At 41.8% G+C, this 25,011-nt stretch overlaps 1 protein-coding gene and 1 pseudogene across 3 annotated transcripts; one reads left to right on the top strand and one right to left on the bottom strand.

Annotated features, from left to right (window-relative positions):
• On the bottom strand, positions 1-24,708 carry Smim3 (small integral membrane protein 3). Of its 3 annotated transcripts, XM_076855924.2 has the most exons (3): positions 24,460-24,708; positions 7,095-7,346; positions 1-1,330 (listed from the first exon to the last, which is right to left on the bottom strand). In XM_076855924.2, exon 3 carries the CDS (start codon positions 1,317-1,319, stop codon positions 1,137-1,139), a length of 183 nt encoding a protein of 60 aa, XP_076712039.1. In that variant the 5' UTR covers positions 1,320-1,330; positions 7,095-7,346; positions 24,460-24,708; the 3' UTR covers positions 1-1,136. The 3 variants fall into 3 exon arrangements, with proteins under 3 accessions (XP_076712039.1, XP_076712038.1, XP_076712040.1); XM_076855923.1 differs by lacking the exon at positions 7,095-7,346; XM_076855925.1 differs by lacking the exons at positions 7,095-7,346; positions 24,460-24,708 and adding an exon at positions 5,808-5,871.
• On the top strand, positions 11,064-11,257 carry LOC143399373 (H/ACA ribonucleoprotein complex subunit 3 pseudogene; annotated as a pseudogene).
• Positions 24,709-25,011: the final 303 nt, after the last annotated feature.

The raw sequence follows: 25,011 nt of genomic DNA on the forward strand, positions 1-25,011 counted from the left end.
CAAGGTCATTCTAGCACTTTATTGGAAATTGGTTGTGTACGTCAATGAAATAAGATCAAAGTAAAAGCATCATTTTTACACAATAATATCCGAATATCTGTGCTATCTTGTTACATAGTTTAATAAATCCCAGGATGCTCCTGATGTGGATATCAAACAGCTTGAGTGGTCCAGAAATATCTCTATATAAATACAAATCATAGCATCTAAAATTATCATTACTGGCTTGAGTTGGTTCCAAAAGTCTTGAGAACGTCTCTTAAAATATAAATACCTTGGATTTGACTGCAGTTCTGGCGGGAGGGAGTAAGGAGTATATGTGGAGCTAATGACAGCAGGAGCTGGGACAGAGGGACATAGCATCTCTAGTGTGGGGCACACAGGGGTTGGGGACTGCAGATCCTGAAAGCTAAGCAGGGTATTGGACACCCTGCATTTTCCAACACTGCCTGAGTGGCAAAGCTACAGAGAAACGAGACTCCCCTGCAGAAAGAAGCCCATAACCCTAACTCCCTGGACATTGCCAAACAATGGCAGAGCCTTCCTCCAGAATATACAGGGGCAAAACCTCGGGCACAGAAGAGATTCTGGACAGCTTAACTCAACTCCCTTCTCTCTGCCATGTTCAGCTCCTGCCCTCCTTGACAAGGGAGAAAATTTAAGGGAGTGATGCTTCAAAGAAACCAACGCTGAGCCAGTGTGTCTCTAGCCCCTGGGGATGGGGGCAGGGTACCCTTCGCTTGGTTTGAGGGGCACAGGAAAAGGCTGCTGTGTCCCCAGTGTCTCCCTCACCACCTTGAAGGCCATCACCAGCTTTTAGGCTCTTTGCTTCTTCAAAGCTTCTCAGCTCTTGGCGTGACACTTGGACATCTGTGGTGGCTTCACTGTTCTCAAACAGCTTTGTCACTTGGTTCTCACAACCCTATGAGGTAGGAAGGGCAGACATCATGATCCCTGGTTGAAAGCCAGTGAACCCGGAAGTCACAGAGGTAGGTCCCTCGACCCAGTCCACACAGCTGGCCAGTGGCAGAACCAAGACCAGAATGCAACCTCCCAAGTCCTTCCCACTGTCTTTCTGAGAACAGGCTGGGGCAAGGGACTTGCATCCTCGTCCCCACCAGGGCTTTGGGTGGTTCTCAAACAGCTCCATTGAGCACTGGATGAGTCCGCATGCGGTAGATGATGACGGCAGTGGCTGGACACAGCAACAAGGAGGTCATGATGACGATGGTGGCCAGAATGATGAGGACAATGGCCCAGATATCCAGGATGTGCTTGGGAAGCACAGCTTCCATGGGGGATTGGCTGATGGCATCCATGCCGCCTCACTCTGCAACACACAGGAAAGGAAAGTCAGCAGTCAGAGGCTTAGGTCACTTTTTAGCATGTGATCCTTATGGTTTCTTTATTTTTGGGGGAGGGGGGCGGGTACCAGGGATTGAACTCAGGGGCACTTGACCACTAAGCCACATCCTCAGCCCTATTTTGTATCTTATTTAGAAACAGAGTCTCACTGAGTTGCTTAGCGCCTCACCATTGCTGAGGCTAGGTTTGAACTCGTGATCCTCCTGTCTCAGCCTCCCTAGCCGCTGGGATTATAGGCAGGTGCCACTGCGCCTGGCATCCTCATGGTTTCTTGATCAGTAATTGTAATGGCTTCCTTGCTGAAGGCTTCCTATGACCATGTCTTGCAAGGGACTTCCTATTACTCATTCAGAACTCACATCAACCATCTGTGACGGAGGGACTGTACTAATGATCCATATTTCGTTTCTTCACCTTTATCTTCCCTTATGCCCAATTTACAGAAAAGGAGTCAAATCCTTGAAAGAAGGACAGGCTTCTAATTTGACCAAGGAGTGAACCTAGCTGCGTGGCACTCCAGAGTTTCCACACTGACTTATTAAACCACCATATTACCAGTCTGTTCCCCTCAGCTGTGAAATGAAAAACGTGCTGTTTTTGTCCAGTGTTCCTTTCTCATTATCCTGTAACAGAAGCCCCTCTTTTCTAAGGAGAACCTACCTGAGGGTTAGGTGGGACCTTACTTGAGCACAGGGATGGAGATGCGACCTAGCCTTGCCCACTACAAATACCCACAGTCAGGGGGTCCGGGGGTAGGCGAGTGACCCAGGCTGGTCAACCAAGGTCCTCCCCAGTACTTTCATGCACAAGCTCTTGGAACAAAGGATTATTTCTCCTAGGGGGTTACTAAAATAAAAGGACGTGAGTCTGGAAAGGAAGGGCCCAGGACTGCCTTCCTTACATTTGGAGAGTTGGTCCTAGATTTGGAAAGACAGACCAGCCTCAATGCTCATGTGAGCACTTGAACTCAGAGAATTTGATGCCATCTGTAACCCTGGACACCCCAGTTGTGGGAGCCGATAATTCCCTGTTTCTTCTTAACCCACAGCTCATTTGGTGTCTCTCCATTGCAGCTAAGATAATTCAGATGAGTGAGGATGTGTTGTAGTTTAGATGTAGTGTCCCCCAAAAGCTCACATGTGAGACAATGCCAAAAGATCTGGAGGAGAAATGATTAGATTGTAGCCTTAAACTAATCAGTGAATTGATCCCTAATGGGATTCACTGAGTAGTTAACTGGAGGCAGGTGGGGTGTGGCTCGAGGAAGTGGTTCACCGGGATGGTGGCTTTGGGGTATATATTTTGATCTGGAGAGTGGAGTCTCTCTGCTTTCCAATCCTCATGTGAGCTGCTTCCCTCTGCCACACTCTTCCGCCATGATGTTTAGCCTCACCTTGAGACCTAAAGAATGAAGCCACCATCTATGGACTGAAACCATGAGCCCCCAAATAAGTTGTTCCTCCTCTACTGTTGGTCTGGTTGGGTCTTTTAGTCACAGCAGTGAAAAATCTGACTAAAACAGAATGTAAATCAGTCATCCCTAATTATTTTTTATTCACCTTCTATACAATCTTAGGATCTTATTTTTCTCACAGCATTCTGGGCCAAAAGAAATACCTAAAAGTCCTATATACTAAATAGTTAGGCTGAAACAGTTCAATAAGTATCTGTGTCCTAACACTTTAGCAGCTGTTTGGAAAACACACAATTTAAAAGAAAAAAATATTATTTCATTCTTAACTAGTTACTTACTAACGGAATGTGTGCACTGTTGGGCTCTGTACAACTTTTCAAACTTTGGACAGTGCTATCCTCTTTTCTTATTTCTCAGTAATTTTTGCCCAACAGTTGTTGTATCATGGCAACCATCAAAAACTTAACTTCATAAAAGATGACATCACCAAAAGGAATGTAGTATGTTTCAAGTTGAACTGCAAAATACCACTTTGCATAATGTCTGAGATCAGTCTTTCTGCCCAAAATATTAAAGATGCTGCAGCACCCCTTCCCTTGGTCCAGGGAGTTCACTGTGGCTCCCCAAAGCTACTTCAGTGCAGAACCTGGCAACCAAAGAGGTAGTCCCTTCCCTGCAGAGGGCAAGAGGCAGGAACAATCTTCTACTGTTCTCTCTAAACCTGAGTTCTCTAATTCTTTTTTTTTTAATATTTATTTTTTAGTTGTAGTTGGACACAATACCTTTATTTTATTCATTTATTTTTATGTGGTGCTGGGGATGGAACCCAGGGTCTCGCACGTTCGAGGCGAGCACTCTACCACTGAGCCACAACCCCAGCCCTAAGTTCTGTAATTCTGTAACCCTAAGTCCCAGAAAAAAATTCCCCATTCCAGTTTTATTTCCTTTTCTTACTCAGTCACTGCTTTCATTTTCTAGTGCCTTTGGCTCCATGCGCACTGTTGCCACCCTACATAAGTATCCAAGATACCCATGCACGGGTGATTCTGCATTATCTGTTATCATAACCAACACAGAAGTGTCTGCAAATAGTAAAGTGGGACATACCCATATGCTATGGTGTAGATAGGTTCAGTGTGTCTTCCAAGGGTTCATGAGTTCATTCAATCCTCAATGGAGGGTATTACGTGGGTGATATTTAATCTAACTTCAATATTTGGGGGTGGGGCTTTTTAGAGGTAACTAGGATCATACAAGATCATCGAGATACAGCCCCCAAAATTGAATCCTGGTTACTTTATAAGAAGAGAGACCAAAATAGACCCCATCTGTTACACCTTGACTCTGTCAGCCAGAAAGTCATCACCAGATGCACCCTTTGCCCTTCTGTCAGAACTGTAAGCTAAATAAACATCTTTTATTTATAAAGTTAGAAGTTAGCCTGCCTCAGATATTTTGTTATTAACATTAAAAATGAACTAATACCATAAATGGAATACCAGGCAGCAATTGTCATACATTCACTCATTCATTTAACAAATATTTAGTGTTGAGTACACACCAGGAATGTTCCACATACATTTTACAAAAACAGAACTATTTTAAGATCCAGCAACCCCAACTCTGGGTATATAACCAGAGGATGTGATATTAATACGTGGAAGAAACATCTTTATTTTCATATTTATTGCAACATTAATCACAATAGCCAAGTTATAGAATGAACCAAATGTCCATCAACATGAGAGGATAAAGAAACATTGTAAATATACACAATGGTATACAATTTAGCCTTTAAAAAGAAGAAAACTTGCCATTTGTGATAACATGGCCAAACCTGTAGGTCATTATGCTAAGTGAAATAAAACAGGCACAGAAAGACTTACATATTCTTACTTATCTATAGAAGCTAAAAAAAAAAAAAAAAAAAATCACCTAGAAGCAGAGCAAAATAGTGGTACCTGGAGCTTGGGAGTTGGGGGAAAACATATTGGTCAAAGGATACAATGTTTCAGTTAAACAGGAGGAAAAATGTAAGTCTATGAAGTGAAAAAAATAAGTTTTAATGATTATTAAAAGGAATCTAACACTGGTGAGCTCCAAAATATTTTAAGTTGGAAAAACAATAAATAGAATGCATAGGATGATTGGCGGGGGAGGGGGGGTCAGACTTTGTAGAATTAAGTAGATGGATAGGTAAGATCATATCCATGAAAAATAATTCTGAGTATAATCCCAAGGAAGATTGGTTAATAGTGGTTACCCTCTGGGAAGTTGGACCAGGAATATAAGATACATTTTTGCTTTTCATTCTTCATGTTTTTATACCATTTGAATTTTCTAAACATAAGTATGTATTCTAATCTTTTTACCCCATTGAGGGGAAAATGGGATTTGGGGAGTTTTATTTAAAATTCTCATATTTAAAAAGGGTCAATAAAGCCAAGTGTGGTGGTACATGCCTCTAATCTCAGCACCTGGGAGGCTGATGTAGGTGGATCACAGGTTCAAGGCAGTCTCAGCAACTTAGCAAGACCCTAAGCAACTTAGTGAGACCCTGTCTCAAAATTTAAGATTTTTTAAAAGATTTGGGGATATAGCTTAGTCCAAAAAATTTTATATATATATATAGATAGATATATATAGATAGATAGATATATTTTTTTTAAAAGTAAAAACATATATACTTTTTAAATAAAATTAAGATATGAGACTAGATCAAAGATTACCAAATGCCATGAATGAGAGTCACCTTAGGATGGTATTAAAAACACTAATATCTCACTGGAGCTCACTAATGTAGATTCTTTTAAATAGCTATTAAATAAGTTATCTTTTTCACCTCAAAGACAATTTTTCTCCTCTTAATTGAAATGAACATGTACCCTTTGACCAGCATCTCCCCCCATTGCCCACATAGTAAATGAGTATCACCTCAGGATAGTATTAAAAAACTGACTTCTGGGTCCCAACCCAGACTCAATGAATGAGACTCATAAGCAGATGGGCCAGGTGCAGTGGCACATACCTGTAATCCCAGTGCATGGGAGGCTGAGGCAGGAGGATCACGAGTTCAAAGCCAGAGAGGTGCTTAGCAACTCAGACCCTGTCTCTAAATAAAATACAAAATAGGGCTGGGGGTGTGGATCAGTCATCAAGTGCCCCTGAGTTCAATCCCTGATACAAAAAAAAAAAAAAAAAGCAGATGGGAAGGCACATTTTCCCCCATAGCTCAGGTAATCTGAATGCGCAGCCCAGTTTGGGAGGTCCATCACCAAGGTCTCTCAAACTTTTTCTAGCACTAAGATTTGGGAACAGATTTCTAGGGGCTCTTGTAGCCAGGTTGGCCATACCTGGGCAAGTTCCAAGATGAAGGAGAAGCCTCTGGCAAAGGTCCCCAAGGTCCCAGGATAATCAGGCTGGGGCCTGCAGAAGAGGGAGAGGCAGAGGCCGGCCCTGACTCAGGGGTGGAGATGGAGTCATTTCCTCCAAGATCTCAGACACACAAGCCTGAGTCACAGGAGCCAGCAAACTGCAAATGGTTAAAGAGGGATGAGGGTGGGAGAAATCATTCTTTGTGGTCTCCTACTTACATCAACAGCAAGCCTGCCTTAAGCCAGAGGAACCCTGCAAAAGCACTTTCCAGTAAATCCATTAACATCAAACAGTCGCTGGGACTCCAAATGCCAGGAATTCATAATCTCCCTGACTGATTTTCCTAAGCAAAACCTGTCATTTACAGGAACGCAAGCTTTGAGGCTCATCCATACTTGATCATGGAATACTACAGCTACAGCCAGTCCTGTTTTACAGACAGTGAAACAGACGTCCTGGGGTCCCTACCACTTTCACTCCTTCCTCCTTCCAAAATAATCATTGAAATACATAATCTAATCATATCACTGTCCCTAACTACAACCAAACAAAAGGTGAATAAATGAAACATTTTCTGTAACCGGTATCCTAGACCAATATTACTCTTGTGCAAATGAAATCATATTAAAACCACAGTCACAAAAACAAATAAAAGTAAAACTGCTCTAGTAGAAATGCAGAGAGACTGGGGATGGGGCTGTGTTCCTACCTACTCAGCCACGCAGGATAAATATCCTCAGGTGCCTAGGCACTAGATATTAGGGTACCCACCCACTTTACAATATGCAATTCAAACTAAAAGCAATATTAAATTATAACACACAAAATTTATATGGTATGAAATTCAAGCGGGTTTTTTTTTTTTCTTCTGTGAAAATAATTTTACCCAGTTTTTTTGGTTTTTGTTTTTTGGTGTCCCTCTGTAGTGCAGTCTGCTTACACAATGGTCTAGGACAGCTGTTCAGCTTCCTCTTGACTCCTTGGGCTTCCCCGAACACAGTTGGAAAACCACAGGTCACGATGTTTTCCAAGGGACTGGACCTTCCACAGCTACTGTTCCAGGACTCCAAGGCTGGCCAGACATGTGGTCAGGAGGACACAGGGTACTCTATTTCCCTGTTTCCTCTTTCCAGTCCTCAAACACGTGTCTTTCTACAGGCTGTTCCTTCCCATGTAGGAGGGTTTTTAGACACTATGAATAAAGAAAAATATTTGACCCCAAAATAAGAAGTATGCAAATCATATAGTCAGTATCTTTAATCTCATGCTGGATGAATTTGCTTGGAAAAAAAAAAAAAAGCAGAACTCTGAAGTTTCTGTGAGCTGACTTCTGTTTGATCTTATCTGGCATCCAGGGCACTGGCTCCTTATCAGGGCTTCAAAACTTTCTTCTAAATACATCTAATTAATACTCACAGATTACTTTGCTAATAATTTGCTTCACAGATAGACTGTTTGTTATTTCTGATTAATGGGTCATGAAGGGATTTAGCTGAAACCATTTGCGTCACAAATTTAACCCTGTCCACTGATAAGAAAATTATGTTTCAATAACCCTGGGAAGGAAAACAGCAGCCAGGCCTGAACCCCTGTCATTTTGAACTAGTATCCTTTATCTACTATTTACCTCATTAATTAATAAGAAATGCTTGACATATGTTCAATGTAAATTTGTCTAAGAAATTGCCTCAACACCTCCCTGAGCTCACAGCAGAGAAGCCTCTGATACCAAATATGTCACCCTATCAGGTCCTGCACTGTCAATTCAGTGAACTGCTGCTCCTCAGTCCACAGGACTCAAGCAATTTAGCCAATGCAAAGGAAAAGTTAATTACCACAAAATGCTGAATTTTGTATCCTCTAACAAGATTAAGTGTAAGGGCAAAAGAGTCTCTAAAGAGGGAAATTTTGTACTTTTTCTAAAGGTGGAAAATTTATCCAATCTATCAAGTTCTCCACTTGATCTCCTTCAGGCAGGAAAGGAGATGTCCTACTGTGTGTTTAGACGAATTCTAAATTCTACTCCTGGTACTCTTTTTATTAAGCAACTAAACTCTTTGGCAAATGAATCATTGTTCCAACCAATCTCAAGGTACAACCAATTTTCTATTTATGTGAAAAAATAATACATTTCATAAAGAAAAATTTCCCACAAGTGGATAATTTTAGAATAAGGGGATTCAAGGCAACAATGCTATACTATCTATCCACTTTTCAACTATGAGATTCCTTAGCAAGCAACTTTTTTCTTCTCTGACAGGGTGATATTGTTTTTACTTTTGTTTGAGAACTATTAGAACAAGTCATTCTGCCCAGAATAGTCATTTATTTATTCATCTGTCAAGGACTTGCTTATAAGCAAGATGTTCTGTTAGGAATAACTATGACTTACTCATTATGACTGTTTTACTTCCAAGAAGCACAGAGAAGTAAAGTAGCCTCCCCTTGTTTCCTCAAATGTATGATCATAAAAACCAACAGTTAACAAATGCTGTTCATTTAAATCTCTTTAAAGCTTTATTTTGTTTAGCAAACTTATAGCAAAAGCAAATATTAAGTACTATTCTACTCTTGCCCCATATATTAACATATTAAACCTTCACAATAATCCTATATGGGACATATTCTTTTACTGCTGTGAACACTACAGCTAAGAGAAGTTAATTGGCCAGAGATCATAAAGTTTGAACAGGATTCAAACTCAGGTCTCCTGAACCTGTACCCACCACTCCCCTCCACACACACACACACCCTCATGAATAAGCACAGAGCGTGTCAGACCCAGAGCTCTCTTCCCAGTTCAGGTCAGATTCCCATTGTTTCTCACCAAAGGCTTTTCCAGATTGAAAAGAATAAGAAGAGGTATATGGTTTACAAGGATCAGGATTTCCAAATCTAGTAGTGGCAAACTAGACAACTGGACAAGTCCTTTTACTGAAGACAATTAGAAAAGTAGGCAAAAAGGGAAAAAAAAATCTACTTGAAATCACTAAGAACTAACAAAACAATGAAGAATAACAGGCTAAGATCTGGGAGAAGTAAAACTCCAGGAGGTGAACTTGGCATTTGGGGCAGCATTTCTCTCAGCGGGAAATGGAGACTGAATAGTGCTGCTGACAGACTCAAAAAGCTCAGGGGACAAAACCTGGAGTCCAAGACAGCCAAAGCAGGGGAAGGAGACCCTCTGCACTTTGAGCTGGGAACTCAGGAGCACCCTTGGCACTAGGGGTGACCTGGAAATACAACTGTCCTCCCAGAGACAGTAACCAGCTGGAATGATCAGTTTCTAAAACTGATTCAGATTGTTTCATTTCTGGTATCTTCCTGTACCTGACAGAAGCAAACATACATCCTCTCTGGAAACAATAACATCATGATAAGACTCATTTTTTTTTTCATATACAATGTCCAATACATAACCAAAAGTAACCAGAAATGGAGGGGAAAACATGGCAAAAGTGAAACCATTAGAAAGCAGAAAATAGAAAAAAACTTTAGGGACTCCAGATATTGGAGTTTCTCTCTCTCTCTCTCTCTCTCTCTCTCTCTCTCTCTCTCTCTCTCACACACACACACACACACACACACACACACACACAAAGACACACACACACACGGAATAAACTTATTTACTATGTTTTGGGGGAAAAAAATCTAAGGATATGAATTTTTATAGAGAACTTGAAAGTACAATAAAGAACACATCAGGTTTCTCAAAGAATCAAACAGAAATACAAGAACTGCAGAATAACTATTAGAAATTATAAAAATAAAATAGTAGATATTATAAATTCAGTAGGTAGACTTAATAGCATACCAGACATAGATGAAAAGAGGATTAATGAACTGAAGGTTCACATTTTAAAAAAAAAGTTTTAAAGCCAAATAGAAATATTAGAACTGAAGATATAATTTAAGGAATTAAAAATACAATAGATGAGCTTCACAGCATACAAAGTAGACACCCTTGAAAACAGAATTAGCGAATTGGAGGATAGATAAAGAAGAATCCTTTGAATGAAACAGAAAGAAACAAAAGGGTAGAAAATTCTGAAAACTGTGTAAGGAACACAGGAAATAGTGACAAGATATAATACCATTGTAACTGGAACACCAGAAGGAAAGGAGAATGGGGCAGAAACAAAATTGGAATAAAGAATAGCTTGGAATGTTCCAAAGTTAACTAAAGACATCAATCCACATGCTAAATTAGAAGCCTTAGGGATTCCTAGAAGGATGGAATGAGAATAACTACATTTTCATTTAATGGCACTGAAAAATAACTGTAAATCCATAATTAAGCACAAATTAGTAAATCTGCTAAAACCCAAAGATAACAGAAAAATAAGACAAGTTATCTTCAAATGGGATTAATAATCAAAAAATACATAATCTTTAGTCATTAAGAAAAATATTAAAAGAGCACACAACTTCCATGAGTGGGGAAGCAGCAGGAAAATAATAGCAGCATAGAACAGATGGGACACAGAGAAAGCACAGAGAAAGATGGCAGACTTAAATCCAAACAAAGACTATTCCAGTAAATAACAATAAAAAACAAAATGTACATCTATTTTTTACAAGAGACATGGGGGTAGGAAAGGTTGAAATTAAAAAGGTATAAACAAAACACCATGTAAGGGCTGGGGTTGTGGCTCCGTGGCAGAGCGCTTGGTTCACACATGTGAGGCACTGGGTTCAATCCTCAGCATCACATAAAAATAAGTAAACAAAATAAAGATATTGTGTCCATCCATAACTAAAAATTTTAAAAATATATTTAAATTTTTTTAAAGAAACACCATGGAACTATGAATTATGTCAACTAGTAGACCTATACGACTATCACACAAAGTAGACTTAAGCAAAAAGTATAACCAGGCTTGGAGCCTCGGGTTTAAGCACGGTCATGTTTCTCCAGTATTACCTCAACAAGCAAGGAGATCAGGTCTAAACACTGAAGGCATTTGACCCTTTAGGGCAACAGACCTGCTCAGCCCATCCTGCTCGGCTCTCCCCAACAACAAATACTAATGACACTGAATCATCATCAAGAAATGCTTCAAGGTGCTCACGACCCAGCAACCATACCGTGTTCTCTGAGGGTCCCTTAAATTTCATGTCTCTTCTGTTGCCCGCTCCATTTTGGAGAATCTGTAACCTACGTCGTCAATCTGTGAGCATGAAGCCTTCTTACCACCCATACCCTTGGGAGTCCAGTCTCCTCCTTGCCTTTGTCATGCTTGTATGAGGCCATCATGGTGGCGTCTTTTTAAAGTGAACATGTTTTTCATATTTTGAATTATTGCCACATTACTAAAGATTAAATTATTTGGGGAGGGAGGATTACCAAAGATACAAGAGAGGTAAAATGATCTTTAATTTTTATGTACCTAATTGCAGAATTATAAGCAGAAAGTGACAAATTCAATACTGTGGTTGGAAAGTTACAACATATGTCTCTCAAATACATAACAAAAAGGTTTTTAAAAATCAACTATGGGAGCTGGGGTTGTAGCTCAGTGATAGACAATAACAACCTTTCTAATCCCCATGTCTCTTGTAAAAAAAAAAATAGATGTACATTTTGTTTTTATTGTTATTGTGTCCATCTACAACTAAAAATATTTTTTAAAAAATTAACTATGGACATAGAAGATTTCCTAAATTAATAGTTTCTGTAATATATTATTTCCAATAGGAAACCATCTAGAAACAGGCACAGTGGTGCACTCCTGTAATCCCAGTGGCTATGGAAGGAAATGGAAGAGGATTGCAAGTTCAAGGCCAGTCTCGGCAACTTAGTGAGGCCCTACACAACTTAGCAAGACTCTCACAAAAATTAAAAATTTCAAAGGGCTGGAGATGTGGTTCAGTGGTTAAGCACCCCTGGGTTCAATCCCAGTTTCCAAAAAAGAAAAAAAACACATCAAAGAGAATTAAATATGAAAAGTTAACATTTAAAAGGTTTCCTCTGAGAATAACTATTTTCATTTAATGGTTTGGGGGAAAAAATTAATGTAATGAATAATTACATTAAAAGAAAGCATGACATATTGTTTAAAAAAAAAAAAAAAAAAAAGTTCCAAACAGAATAGTTTTAGTCTAGGAACAGGTAACTTTTGAATTAATTTCTCAAGTGAATTTGTTTGACCTGACTCAGAAAATAGGGAGCTGGTTCTAGCATGTTTCAGGTACAACCATAAATAATATATTACTAGAAAGCAATTATGGCATGCAAAATTCTAGGATGGTCCCCATGAATTCTGTCTCCTAGTATTACCCCAGTTATTCAGCAAAGGTGAAGGACCTTTGCAGATGTAATTTAAGGTTCCACTGAATCACTGATGTACAAAATGCCACTCTTCCTTTTAATCACTTTGGCTGAAGGCCCAGTTACAAATACAGCTAATGAAGAAGGTACTGGTAACCCTTGAAAGTTATTCATTCCTCATTGTGGAGTAGATTTTAGATGACTTTAGTCAAAAGTTTGTCTAAAGTGGGACAGTTGGAAGTCTTTCAAAAGAGAGTTTAGGATTTCCTTCAGGTCAAGTCTCCGGCTGTCCTCAAAGAAATGACGCACCATGAATGTTAAAGCAGCAAGGGAAAAGAATCCGGCCCACACCTGGATGAGGCTGGAGACAGATTGTTAATCTTCCAAATGAAAAAGCAACCTAGCCAAGACCTCGACTGCAGCTTTGTGAGATCTAGCTAAGATGTGCTTGGACTCCTGACCTAATGACACTATAAGATGATAAAGATATTATTTTAAGTTTGTGATTACTTGTTATGCACCAATGAAAACTAACACAGCAATTCCATATATCCGACTGGTTTTGTTCTGTAGAAATGAAACTAAGGATGTTCTAGAAATCTGCACAGAATTCAGACACTATCCAGTTTAAACCATGTAAACTGACTCCCATTTTATACTTGAGGAAAATAAGGGTCTAAGAAAGGAAATGACTGGCCCGAGTAAGCTAATGGCAGAACTAAGAGAACTCGCGCTCTGACTGGCAGAGCTGTTTTCAATTCCTTCATCATCTTTTTGAGATGGGAGGTGAGAGGGCAGGGGTAGAGGGGGGATGCCAAGTGGGGTGCTGGCTGGAAAACACAGTGGTAGAGAGGTGGTACAATAAACTGATGCAAACAATGAAAGCCAGGCAGGTTCCTGACTGTGTCTTTCTGCTACGTAAGAGCATGTGAGATTGCTGAAGGCCCAGAGCCATAAAGAATGTCACAAAAGGTGAGCTGAGTGGTATTCCAGGATCAAATGTACACACACACACACACACACACACACACACACGCCATCAGAATCAGTGACTCAGTCCTACATTTACGCTTCATCCATTGGCTTGAGGCCCAAATGTAATTGAATCTACTGAAGATAGTAATGGACAAACCTTGTAAGTCACTTATTTCCTACTGTGGGTGCAAACATCAAAGAAGAGAGGAAAAGGCAATAGAATCCACTTATGGTGGGAGATTCCACCAAACAGGGAAAATCCACATGCACACAGAACAAGAGGGAGAAGAATGGCAGAGACAACTTTGCCTAGGTTCCAACCCTGCCCCAGCACTGACGTCACCCAATACTGCTCCTGCCTGCTTCTGTCCAGAATGCCTCCTCTACTCAGGAAGAGGTACTAAGTAAACATTTATTAAATCAACAAATCCTCAAGATCTTATATTCTCATAAGGCCATGGAAACTCTTTCAAGTGGAGAGAATATTTTGTAACAAGAAGGAATATAAAGAGATTCTTTCCTTTAGAGTCACGCTACAGAGTCGTGTTAAAAACCCAGACTCCGAGGCCAGTCTGCTTGGATTTAAATATGGCTCCACCACTTTCTGGCTTAAATGCTACTTCCACTTCCTCGTGAAAGTAGCACGACTGAAAACATAACCAAATATGGGAAAATAGTTATCTGCTTCATAAGATGAAGAGTATTAGATAAGAAAATCACACACAGCATTGAACAGGGTTCTAACAGAATAACACTCTACAAATGTTAATTCTTAATATGGTTAGAAATTCCTGGCTGTAGGGACTCACTAAACTCAGCAAATAAATAGCCTCCATTCCTTCAGCTAGTATATTAACATCCCAGACTTGGAACATGTCTTTAGTTCATCAATAAAGATGACAGAGGATACTATGGTTTGGATATGGTTTGTGCCCCCAAAGGCTCCTGTGCTGGAAGCTGGTCCTCAATATACAGTACCCAGAGGTGATTAGGGCCTGGGGCTGCCACTCTTAAAAAAGATAAATGCCCATCTCACAGAAGTTGGTTAGTTACCACAAGAGATAGTTGTTACACAGCATGGTCACCCCACATGCTGAGTCTTTTTGACACTTACTTCCCTTTCTACTTTTCTCCCATGAGGCTCTCACCAAAAGCAAAGCAGATACTGATGTCATGCTCTTGAACTTCCAGAACTGTGAGCGAAATAAACCTTGTCTTAGAACTTACCCAGCCTTGAGTATTTTGTTATAGCAATACAAAATAAGCTACATGTAATCTATATTAATGATTTTTTTTTATTAACAACACTGTGATTAAACTGACCTATTCCTCCAGTTGAATAGGAGTGGATTAAGAGACAGACATAAAAAAAAATACAGATTTTGCCCTTAAATAAGTTCACCCTCTTTTGAAAGAACAAGATATCCATTATAATCACTAATTGCAGAGCAGTGCAGAACACCTGGACTACTACGCTAATGGTATAAGCCACTCACCACCAGAAGAGGAATGAAATAGCAAGAGCATGGATTCTAGAATGGAGGGTCTTGATTTGAGCCCTGTCTTCCACCCTCATGAGAGGTGAGACTTCGGCAAAGTTATATAAGAATCTTTGAACCTTGACCTTCTCTTCCGTGAAGGAGGGACATTAAAAGTACTATAGCACAGGGGCTGGGGTTGTGGCTCAGTGGTAGCGCGCTCACCTGGCATGCATGAGGCACTGGGTTCGATCCTCAGCACCACATAAATGAAAAATAAAGATAAATAGCCTCCATTCCTTCACCTAAAACTGAAAAAAAATATTTAAAGTACTATAGCACAGCGTCCTGCCATGAAGGTGAAGTGACACAACATGTACATCTGGGCTCAATCCTCATTCCTTTCTCGTGCCTAAGTAAAATGGAAGACCACAAAAACAGGGGCTTTGATATAGGTTTAGAAGTATAAACTGAAATTCAAAAGGAAGAAATGAGGGGAAAGGCAGGCTAGGCGGAATAGACATCATCAACAAAGCCCAGAGGTTGGGGGCGAGTGTAGTCCTGGTGGCTTTGACAAGAGGCTTGAACTTCAGTTTCCTCATTTGTAAAATGGAATGATAATACTACTTCATTGGGATGCTGTTGAGGTTAAATGAGTTAAATGTACTATTGGAGGTGGTGGAAATTTTAAGAGGGGAGGGCCTACTGAGAGGCCTTCAGTCAAGGGGGTTTACCCCTGAAAGGAACACTGAGACCCCAGCCCCCTTCCTCTTCCTGTCTTTCTTTACTATGGCTGCCATGAGGTAAGCAGATTGCTCCACCGTGATGTGCTACCTATCCAAAAGCATCAGACCCCAAAGTAATAGGGCCAATTAGTCATGAACTGGAAACTCGGAACCATGACACAAAATCAACCTTTTTTCTTTACAGGTTTATTAATCCTATTAAAGGGTTGGAGATTTAACTCAGTGGTTCTTGGGTATTTGTTACAGTAGCAGAAAATTGAATAACACAAGCACTCAAGACAATATCTGAAACAAAGTAAAGGTTTTCACAGAATTAAACTTGAAATAGTGAACACAGGAAAAAAGAACTCTTAAAAAAGAGTTCAGAGAGAGGGCATGGAGATAGATGGTGGAATGAGATGGACATCATTATCCTAGGTACACGTATGATTGCACAAATGGTGTGACCCTACTTGGTATACAACCAGAGAAGTGAAAAATTGTGCTCCATTTGTGTACAATGAATTGAATAGCATTCTGCTGTCATGTATAACTGACAAGGAAAAAAAACAAACATTGTTTTTTTAAAGCGTTCAGAAGCCTAGTGCGGTGGTACACGCCTCTAATCCCAGCAACTCAGGAGGCTGAGGCAGGTGGATCACAAGTTCCAAGCCAGCTCTGCAATTTAGGGAGGCCCGAAGCAACTTAACAAGACCCTGTCTCAAAATAAAAATTCGTAAAGGGTTGGAGGCTTAACTCAGTGGTAAAGCACTCTGGGTTCAATCTCCAATACAAAAAAAAAAAAAAAAAAGAATTCAGTGGCCTTACTATTCATTAAGGTGCTGTGACTGCTCTGTGACTGATCTGAGTCCAATGTAGGAAACCACAGTGATATGCTTCATAAGCAAATAGCCTTTGAAAATCTGTCCCCAGCTATGACATTCTACCGGAAACAGCACACCCCTCCACTCCAAACTGCTGCTAACAGTTAACTTTTGAGAGATTGCCAATGGTTATCCAGCTGGTTTTACTGCCAAGGAGCTCACAGAGGAAGAGGGCAATAAATTAAAAAAAAAAAAAAAAAAAAAGACTTCCTGCTTAGCAGGCAAGCTGAATTATCCCAAAGTGAGAGAAAAGGCGGAGAGAAGCAGGTGGCATCCTGCAGGTATGGCCCTAGGCCAGCACTGCCAGAACTCTGAGCAGACACAGCCACTGCTGTTTCCTTTCCACCAGATGCAGAGGCCAGAGAGGAGGCAGCGGGAACCAGCTCTGAGTCAGGGAGGCTGGGTATGTGTAAAGACTCCGGACTCTGCAAGGCTGAGAACCGTGAAGCTGATAGTTTTGGGGGAGCGGGGGACAACAGGCCTCCTTATCCAGCATCATCCGCTTCCAAGGACCACTTTCCAAGACTCCATCCTCAGAAGGAGCCTGTAAGATTGCCAGGAAAGAAAGGAGCATTTAAGACCGAGAAGACAACCCACGGGCACCCTCAGTCACCCAGAGGGACGCATAATGACCCGTTTCCCAAGGGCATATCCCACTTAAAGACTATTGCTGTCCCCTGCTCTTAGAGTTCAAAGAATGTTTAGAATGGCCTCCAGCCCACAGCCTCAGTGTCTATAATCTCAACTGTTACTGCTCAGTTTTTCCAAAACCATCCTGTTAAATGGCCACTCTCACCCACCAGACATTCTTTGTCTCATATCTCATTTTGTTTTCTTCATATACTTTTCAGAAATTAGCTCATCTGCCACTTGTTTATCTATTTTGACTTTTACTCCTATCAGGCTGAAGCCTTACTCCTTTGACCCCTCAAATGGAAACAAGCAAAGAACGGAAGACCCGTGTATCCTCAGCACCTGTCCCTGGGCCTGGCACATCGTCAGTGCCAATAAACACAAGCTGGATGAAGGCACGAATATGGGAAAACTGGGTGACTTCAGATCTGAGCTCAACTCATGGGACATAATTGGTGGTGGAGGTCCAGAAAGAATCCTGATCTCTACGGAAATTCCAATGACTAAAATCACAACCATATCTCCAAAACAAAATGACATCCTCTCATCTTTTCATTTTCTGGAGACTTTGAACATTCAGGAAAGATTACAGGGACTTCTTTATTTCCGGATCACTCTGTGCATGCACCAGGCAGAGCACTAGCCTTTCAGAATCAAGCCCTTCAATTCCCTGTTGCTCACTAGCTTGGGTTGGTGCACTCCTAGTTTTGACTCCCTGTGTGCAGGAGCTGGACACTGGGGAGAAGGGAAGTTTGCTGCCCATGGTGTAAAACCTTTTCTCTGTTCTCATAAGAGGACAGGGAGGCTAATGGAGGAGGAAGTGGGTTTCACATGACCAAACCAGTGTGAGGACATCTTAGCCTCACATTTACTCTTGGAAACTGCTCTTGTCCCATTGTGTAATAGTCAGCCTCAAACTTTGCTGGCCCATCATGGAGTCATTTCACTAGGGACCTCTGTTCCAAAAAAAAAAAAAGGGGGGGAGGGGAAGCAGAGGAAGAAAGAGACAGGGCACACAAACTATCAAGAATGTGAAATGAATCAAATCAAAGAACTTTCTCCAATGACCCAAGGTCTCTGGGGAAAACTCTATTCTCATTTCACTCCAACTGGTCCCTGTCTCCTCCAAAATTGCTAGCGGGTTAAAGACCTGTTCCCTGCCTGGGTTCTATCTGTTTCCTCTGTGGCTGGGGGGAAAAATGGAAAAACACCAGCACATTTGTTTCAGAGAGATCAGAAATGCAACCAGCAATGTCTAAGACTACACGTACTATCAGACAAGCCAATCATATAGTTTCAAAAGTCAACAGAGAGCCAGTAGAAGGGAAAACCCAGGCCAAATCAACAGCATCCTGTTTCAGCCACTACCATCTATCACTGTCATTTGCCAGTTACAAAGGGCTATGGTGTGCTGGGCTCACAAAGGAGACTCTCCATGAGAGGGGCCACAGGGTGGTCCATGACAGAGCTACAGAAGTACTGGAATGTGGTGCTAATCCACCGCATCACTGAGTAATCCCAAACAAGTCTCTCTCCCAAAGAGGGTCTCACATATATGGCAAATAGAATAAAGATGTCCCAAACCAAAGACATTCATGTCCTTATCCCCAGAACCTTGAATATAAAAAAGGAAGCATGACTCAGAGGGCAGAGACATAAGAACACAGACCAAAGGGACTTTGCAGATGTGATTAAAGTTAAGGACTTTGAGATGGGGAGATTACCCTGGATTATCCAGGTGGACCCAACCTTATTACATGAACTTTTAAAGTTAAGAACAAGGCAGAAGAGAGAGTTAGAGACATGGGACAGGGGAAGGATTGATTCACTCTTGCTAGCTTGAAGATTCAGGGAGCTAACTAAGAGCCAAGGAATCTGCCAGAGGCTGGGAAAGGTCCTCTGTTTACAGCCAGCAAGAAAGTAGTGACCTGTGGCCCCACAACCATAGAAAGTAAATTCTTCCAGTAACTCAGATAAGCAGGAAAATAATTCTCCCCTAGAACCTCCAGGGAACAACAACAAAAAAAGCAACTTGACAATACCTTGATTGATTTTATTCTCATGGGGCCCATACTGGACTCTGACTTTCGAAACTATAATTGAATTTAAAAAAATGTTTAAAGCTGCTAAATTCATGACTCATAAATTGCTATTGCTGCATTAGATAATGAATACATGGTGTGGTGTGATCCTGAGTAAATGACTCTTTCCCACTGGACCCCAGGTTTGCTGCCAGTCCATTAGAAAGAATGGACTAAGTGATTTCTGAAAGTCTGGTCCCCTCTGGAAGACCGATCACCCTCATGACACTCTGCCTCCACCACAGCTTTGTCCCTGGTTCCAGGATGAAATTGGGTTGAAAACCATTTAAGAAAAAACAGAAGAGAGTGAAATAAAGAGAAAAGCCATCTTTAAAAAGCTCCAAGATGTTTCCTAAGATAACGTCTAAGACACTAAACAGAGGGTCTCCTATTCTGTCATTTGTTTCTTTCTTGAACTACCTTAGAGGAATAAAGTGGGAAGTCTGGGAAAGGCAGCAGAAGGCTCCAGCTTCAATTGGTAGAAGCAGTCCAGAGCAGGGAGCTAAATATTTTGAGATCTTATCACAATACTCAATCTCAAATTATACTACAGAGCTATAGGAACAGAAATAGGGTGGTATTGCTATAAAAATAGACATGAAGACCAATGGAATAGAATAAGACACAGAGACACACCCACACATGTGACCTTTGACAAAGGCACCAAAAAACATAAAACACCAAAAAAACAAAAAGCACCATTTAACCAATAGTGCTGGGAAAATTGAATATGTAGAAGAATAAAAATAGGTCCCTATCCCTCACTCGGCACAAAAGTGAACTCAAAGTGGATCAAAGATCTAAATATTAGGCCAGAAACACTGAAACTGCCAGAAGAAAACACAGAGTCAACACTTCAACATATAGGCATTGACTTCTTTAATAAGACTCCTAAATTTCAAGAAATAAAACCAAGAGTCCATAAGTGGGATGGCATCAAATTAAAAAGCTTCCCCACAGCAAAGGAAACAATTACAAGCATGAAGAAAGAATCTGTAGAATGGGAGATAATCTTTTCCAGCTACTCTTCTGACAGAGGACTGATATCCGAAATAAAAAGAACTTAAAAAACTTGACACCAGAAAAACAAATAATTATTGCCGATCAATGGACAAATGAAGTAAACAGCCATTTCTCAAAAGTACAAATGGCCAGCAAATATATGAAAAAATGTTCAACATCCTCAGCAGTCAAGGAAATGCAAATCAAACTACGCTGAGATTTCATCTCACACCGTTTGGATTGAATTGGCAAGCATCAAGAATATAAACAAACATTGGTAAAGATGTGGGGAGAGAAGAACACATATAGATAATTGGTAGTACTGCAAACTATGAACAACCACCTTGAAAAGCAGTAGACTAAGAATGAAACCACCATATGACCCAGCTATGCTACTCCTTGGTATTTATCCAAAATAACTGAAAGAAGCATACTTTAGTGATACCGGAAGTCCCCAGTGATACCTAAAGTGCAGTTCACAATTGTCATGTTATGGAACCAGCCTAGATGTCTGTCAACAAATAGACGGACAAAGAAAGTGCAGTGTATATATACACCGTGGAGTTCTCCTCAGTCATAAAGAAAAATGAAATTATGTTATTTGCTGGTAAATGGATGGATCTGGAAAACATTATGCTATGTAAAATAAGCCACACTCAGAAAATCAAGGGTCAGTGGTACACACCTATAATCCTAGCAACTAAGGAGATTGAGGCAGGAGGATCACAAGTTTGAGGCCAAACTCAGTAACGTGGCAAGAACCTCAGCAACTTAGTGAGACTCTGTCTCACTAATCAAAAATCAAAAAGGACTTGGGATGTAGCTCAATGGTAGAGTGCCCCTGATTCCATCCCCAGTACCAAAAAAAGGAAAGTCAGGAATCAGATTTTTCTCTCATTATTTGGAAGAAAGAGAGAAGCAAGGAATTTAAAAAAGGCAATCTCATGAAAATAGAAGGGAGGACAGTAGAGGAAGGGAATAGAGGAGAGAGAAGGAATAGGAAAGGAAAGGAACTATGAAATGATATGGACCAAATTATGTGCATGTATAAATACATCACAGTGAATTCCATTTTATGTATAATTTTAATGTACCAATTTTTAAAAAGCAATAAATAAACAGAAGTAAGACCATTAATGTGGAGGAAGGGGATCAGGAGGAGGAAAGAGGACAGGAAAATGGGAAGTACTGGGGATTGAAATGGAGGAAATTATATTATATGCATTTATGAATATGTCAAAATGAGCCCCACTATTATATATAATTATAATGTATAATCAAAACATTTTTAAATTTTTTTTTAAGTTTCCAGGGCCTTGTGGAGATAAGGTGAAAAATTCTGATCATCAAGGTCTGTCTGAGAAGGGATCAGAAGTAGTGACAAGTGTCCCAGACATTTGTCATCATTAGTTGAAACTGATTTGGAAAATTCAATTTTCTCTGCATCTCCTGTCCTTCCTTTATTTCATTCACCCTGATCTTGTATGGTGGGGTCACCAGCAAAACATAGATCCATCAGCTAATCATAGTACAAACGAATAAAATAAGAAAGCTACACACAATCAAGCAATGTACTCAGTTTGAATCTGGCTTGCTATTGCTTAATATGCCAGGCAATTCTAATTCTCACCTGTTCCCCTTCCTGGCTACCCAACAGACTTTACCATTCCATTCTCTCTTGAGACTCCCCTTCTGCCTCCCTAAAGAGCTATAAGGGGACTAGGGTTAGTGACCTTCTAGTACACTGTCAAATTGTCACCTGATTTCCCCCAGGTCATCCTGCAAGTAAGTAACAGAGGCAAGATCTGAATCCTGCTTCCCCCAAATTCCAATGAAGTTCAGAGGACAGATCCTGAAGTCAGACTGCCTGGACTCAAACCTCACTCTGCCACTTCCTGTGTGATCATGGATGAGTTCATTCCTCTTTCTGGAGCTCAGTTTCCTCATTTATTAAATGGAGGGAATGATCATCCCTCCCTAATAGAACTGTGGTCAAGACCAAATGAATGAGGTTGGACATGCCTATAATCTCAGCAACCTGGGAGGCTGAGACAGGAAGATCACAAGTTCTCAAGAACAGCCTCAGCAACTTATCGAGGCCATAAGTAATTTAGTGAGGCCCTGTTTCAAAATAAAAAGAGCTGGGGATGTGGCTCAGTGGTAAAGCACCCCTGGGTTAAATCCCCAGTACCAAAAAAAATTAAGTTTGAAGAACTATGGATGTTAAGCAATGCTGGATTCAATTCCCAGGACCAAGAAGAATAAAAAAAAAAAAAAAAAAAAGAATTATGCCTGGCTCATGGTATGTCACGTAGAATTATGATTCCATCATTCAGCATGCCTGGACAATGTGGGTGGGGGACTGCAGAGTGTGGTGATGTCAAGACTTATTTCTAGAAACATTGGAGAGTAAAACTTGTGTCCATCTATCTTCCCACGGACAATAGTGTAAGAACAACCAAAATAAAGACCTTTTTTTCTTAGAGATATATCCTTCATTTGTATGTTTTAATCCATAGAGAAGAAACAGAAGTACACATTTAGAGGAGTATCAGAAAACAACTGGGAATGATCTGGGCTGTGACTACCCCTTACACTCTTGTTCTGTCACCCCTTAGTCCCAGGATCTGACCCAACCACAGCCCCAAGATCCTGTCCATTTGTTTTGTGTCTCTAACACTTCATCACAGCTCCAGTCTCCTCCAGTTACACAAGAGAGGGGGAATCCCCAGACTTTGTGAGAAATGGAGCCCCACAGTTCTAAGGTCCTGAAAGGTCAGTGTGGGAGCTTGATGGAGCATGTCTCGTCACCCCACAGCATGATTCACAACCCACAAGACCTGGAAACAAGATGTCTCCACTAGAACAGAGAAGCACTTTGTAGTTTCTTCTGTTCTCACTGAAAAAGTGCAGATTGTCCTAAAGCTAGTCCTAAGGCTGTCTCCCGTGTGTTCAAATGGTTAATGGGTGCACCACACAACCCACAGAGCTCGCTATACTCACCCACAATAACACATCTGCCCCACTCCCACTTCCCATTTTACAGACAGGGAAGACAAAGTCCAGAAAGGGCAAATTGCCTAAGTCATGGTAACTCAGAGAAACTCCTAACCCACAGAGAATTGCTCTTCCCACCCCCACCCACTTCAATCAGACGTTCACCAACCTTCTGGCTGTGACACCACAGATCATACCAGATGTTCTAGGACTCTATGATAAGTTAATGACTGAGCAGCTTCCTCCACTAGAGCCTGCTCCACTGTCCACACAATCCAGAGAATCATCAGCCCTCAGGAGCCAGGGATAACTACCAGTCAGGAAGGGAAGGGGAGGCTGTGGGAATGAAAGGCCAGTCCATTCAGTCCGAATAACAACTCCTGACATTTGCTCAGGTTCGTGGCTCACATCTTTTGACTTTTCACACAGTGAGCATGTATTGAGCGCTACAATTTGCCACGTTCTGTGCCACGTGCTGAGGATGGCTCAGAAATAAGGACAGATGGGGAGTGCAACACTCAATAAATGGGGGAGGTGGGGGTGGGGGTGGGGGCAAGGATTCTAAAAGAACCAGCCATTCTAATTTAAGGAGCAGTTAACCTGGAGGAGGAAGGAACTGGGAAGAAAGGCTCTTTTCCAAGATACCTTCTCCTTGCTTTCAGTTAGCAAACCGTGTTTTCTTCATTTCACAGATGGAGAAACAAGACAGACAGATAATGGTGAAGCAGCTAGGAACACCACTGGGGCTAGAACCCATCAATCCAAACTCCCGGCACTTTCTACTTGGAGTTCTGAGAAAAGCAGGACAGACGGCCCGCTGATTTGGCTTCAAAGACAAAATCCAGCGCAGTGGCCAAGCGCCTTCAGGCTGGGTGGCTGAGCCCTGACGGCGGGCCAGGGGAGGCAAGAGGGGCAGCCTCTGCCGGAGGAGGGGGACCGCTTTCCGAAATCGCAGGAGCAGGGCAACCCTGGGAGCAGCCCTTCTGCGGGTAAGGCTGCGGCTCCCGATCCAAATTCCAGCCTCCCCAAGGGCCCAAGATTGCGTGCAAAAAGTGGCTGGAACTTAGGGGCTGGCAGCACAAGGGGGACTGTTGAGGAAGAAATGCAAAAGTGAAGGGGAAGAAATGCGGGAGGCCAGGGCAGAAAGAGGAGCGCTGGGAGGGCACTGGAGTAGGAGCAGCTGAGAGCTAGGTCGCGAGTCTGAAGAGGTCCACTCCACCGGAGCCCCACAATCCACACCCCATGGCCTCACTCACCCCGGAGCCGCGGTGCTGCTTTCAAACCCTGAGGCCCCCGCCACCGCCGAATCGCAGCAGGTCTGCGGAAAGTTCCTGGCGCCGGGACTGCCCTGCGCTTCTCCAGGTCTCCAGGATCAAGCGGGATCCGGAAGTGGCCCCCAGCCCTAGAATCCCAACCCCAGCCAGCGCCAGGAACGAGTCCAGGCTCCTCGGAGCCCAGGAGCGCTCGGGCACTGCTAGGACAGTGCTCAACCCCCAGCGCGCGGCGCTCGAGTGGCTGTGGAATGCCGGGCCTCTGAGGACCGCCCCCGGAAAGCCACGGCCCCCAGCCTGGGTGCAAACCTTGCTCAGCTCCTCCCCAGCCTCCCTCGCTGACTGGTAGAGAGGGAAAAAAAGGAACCTTCAAGGGAAAGAAAGGAGTCTCAGGTTCCCGTCGTCATCTTGCCACACAGTCGCTGTGTGGCCTTAAACAAGTCACTTGGCTTCTCCAGCTCCACTCTATTGTAGACAGAGAGGGTTGGTCTACAGCGTGTCCAAGATGCAGTCTAGACATGGGAAAGTCTAGTGAGG

This window comes from Callospermophilus lateralis, chromosome 5, assembly GCF_048772815.1.
Source record: "Callospermophilus lateralis isolate mCalLat2 chromosome 5, mCalLat2.hap1, whole genome shotgun sequence".
NCBI classification, from domain to species: Eukaryota; Metazoa; Chordata; class Mammalia; order Rodentia; family Sciuridae; genus Callospermophilus; species Callospermophilus lateralis.

Coding starts and splice junctions, on each gene's coding strand:
- Smim3 (XM_076855923.1), bottom strand. CDS start 1,319: ATGGATGCCATCAGCCAATCCCCCATGGAAGCTGTGCTTCCCAAGCAC.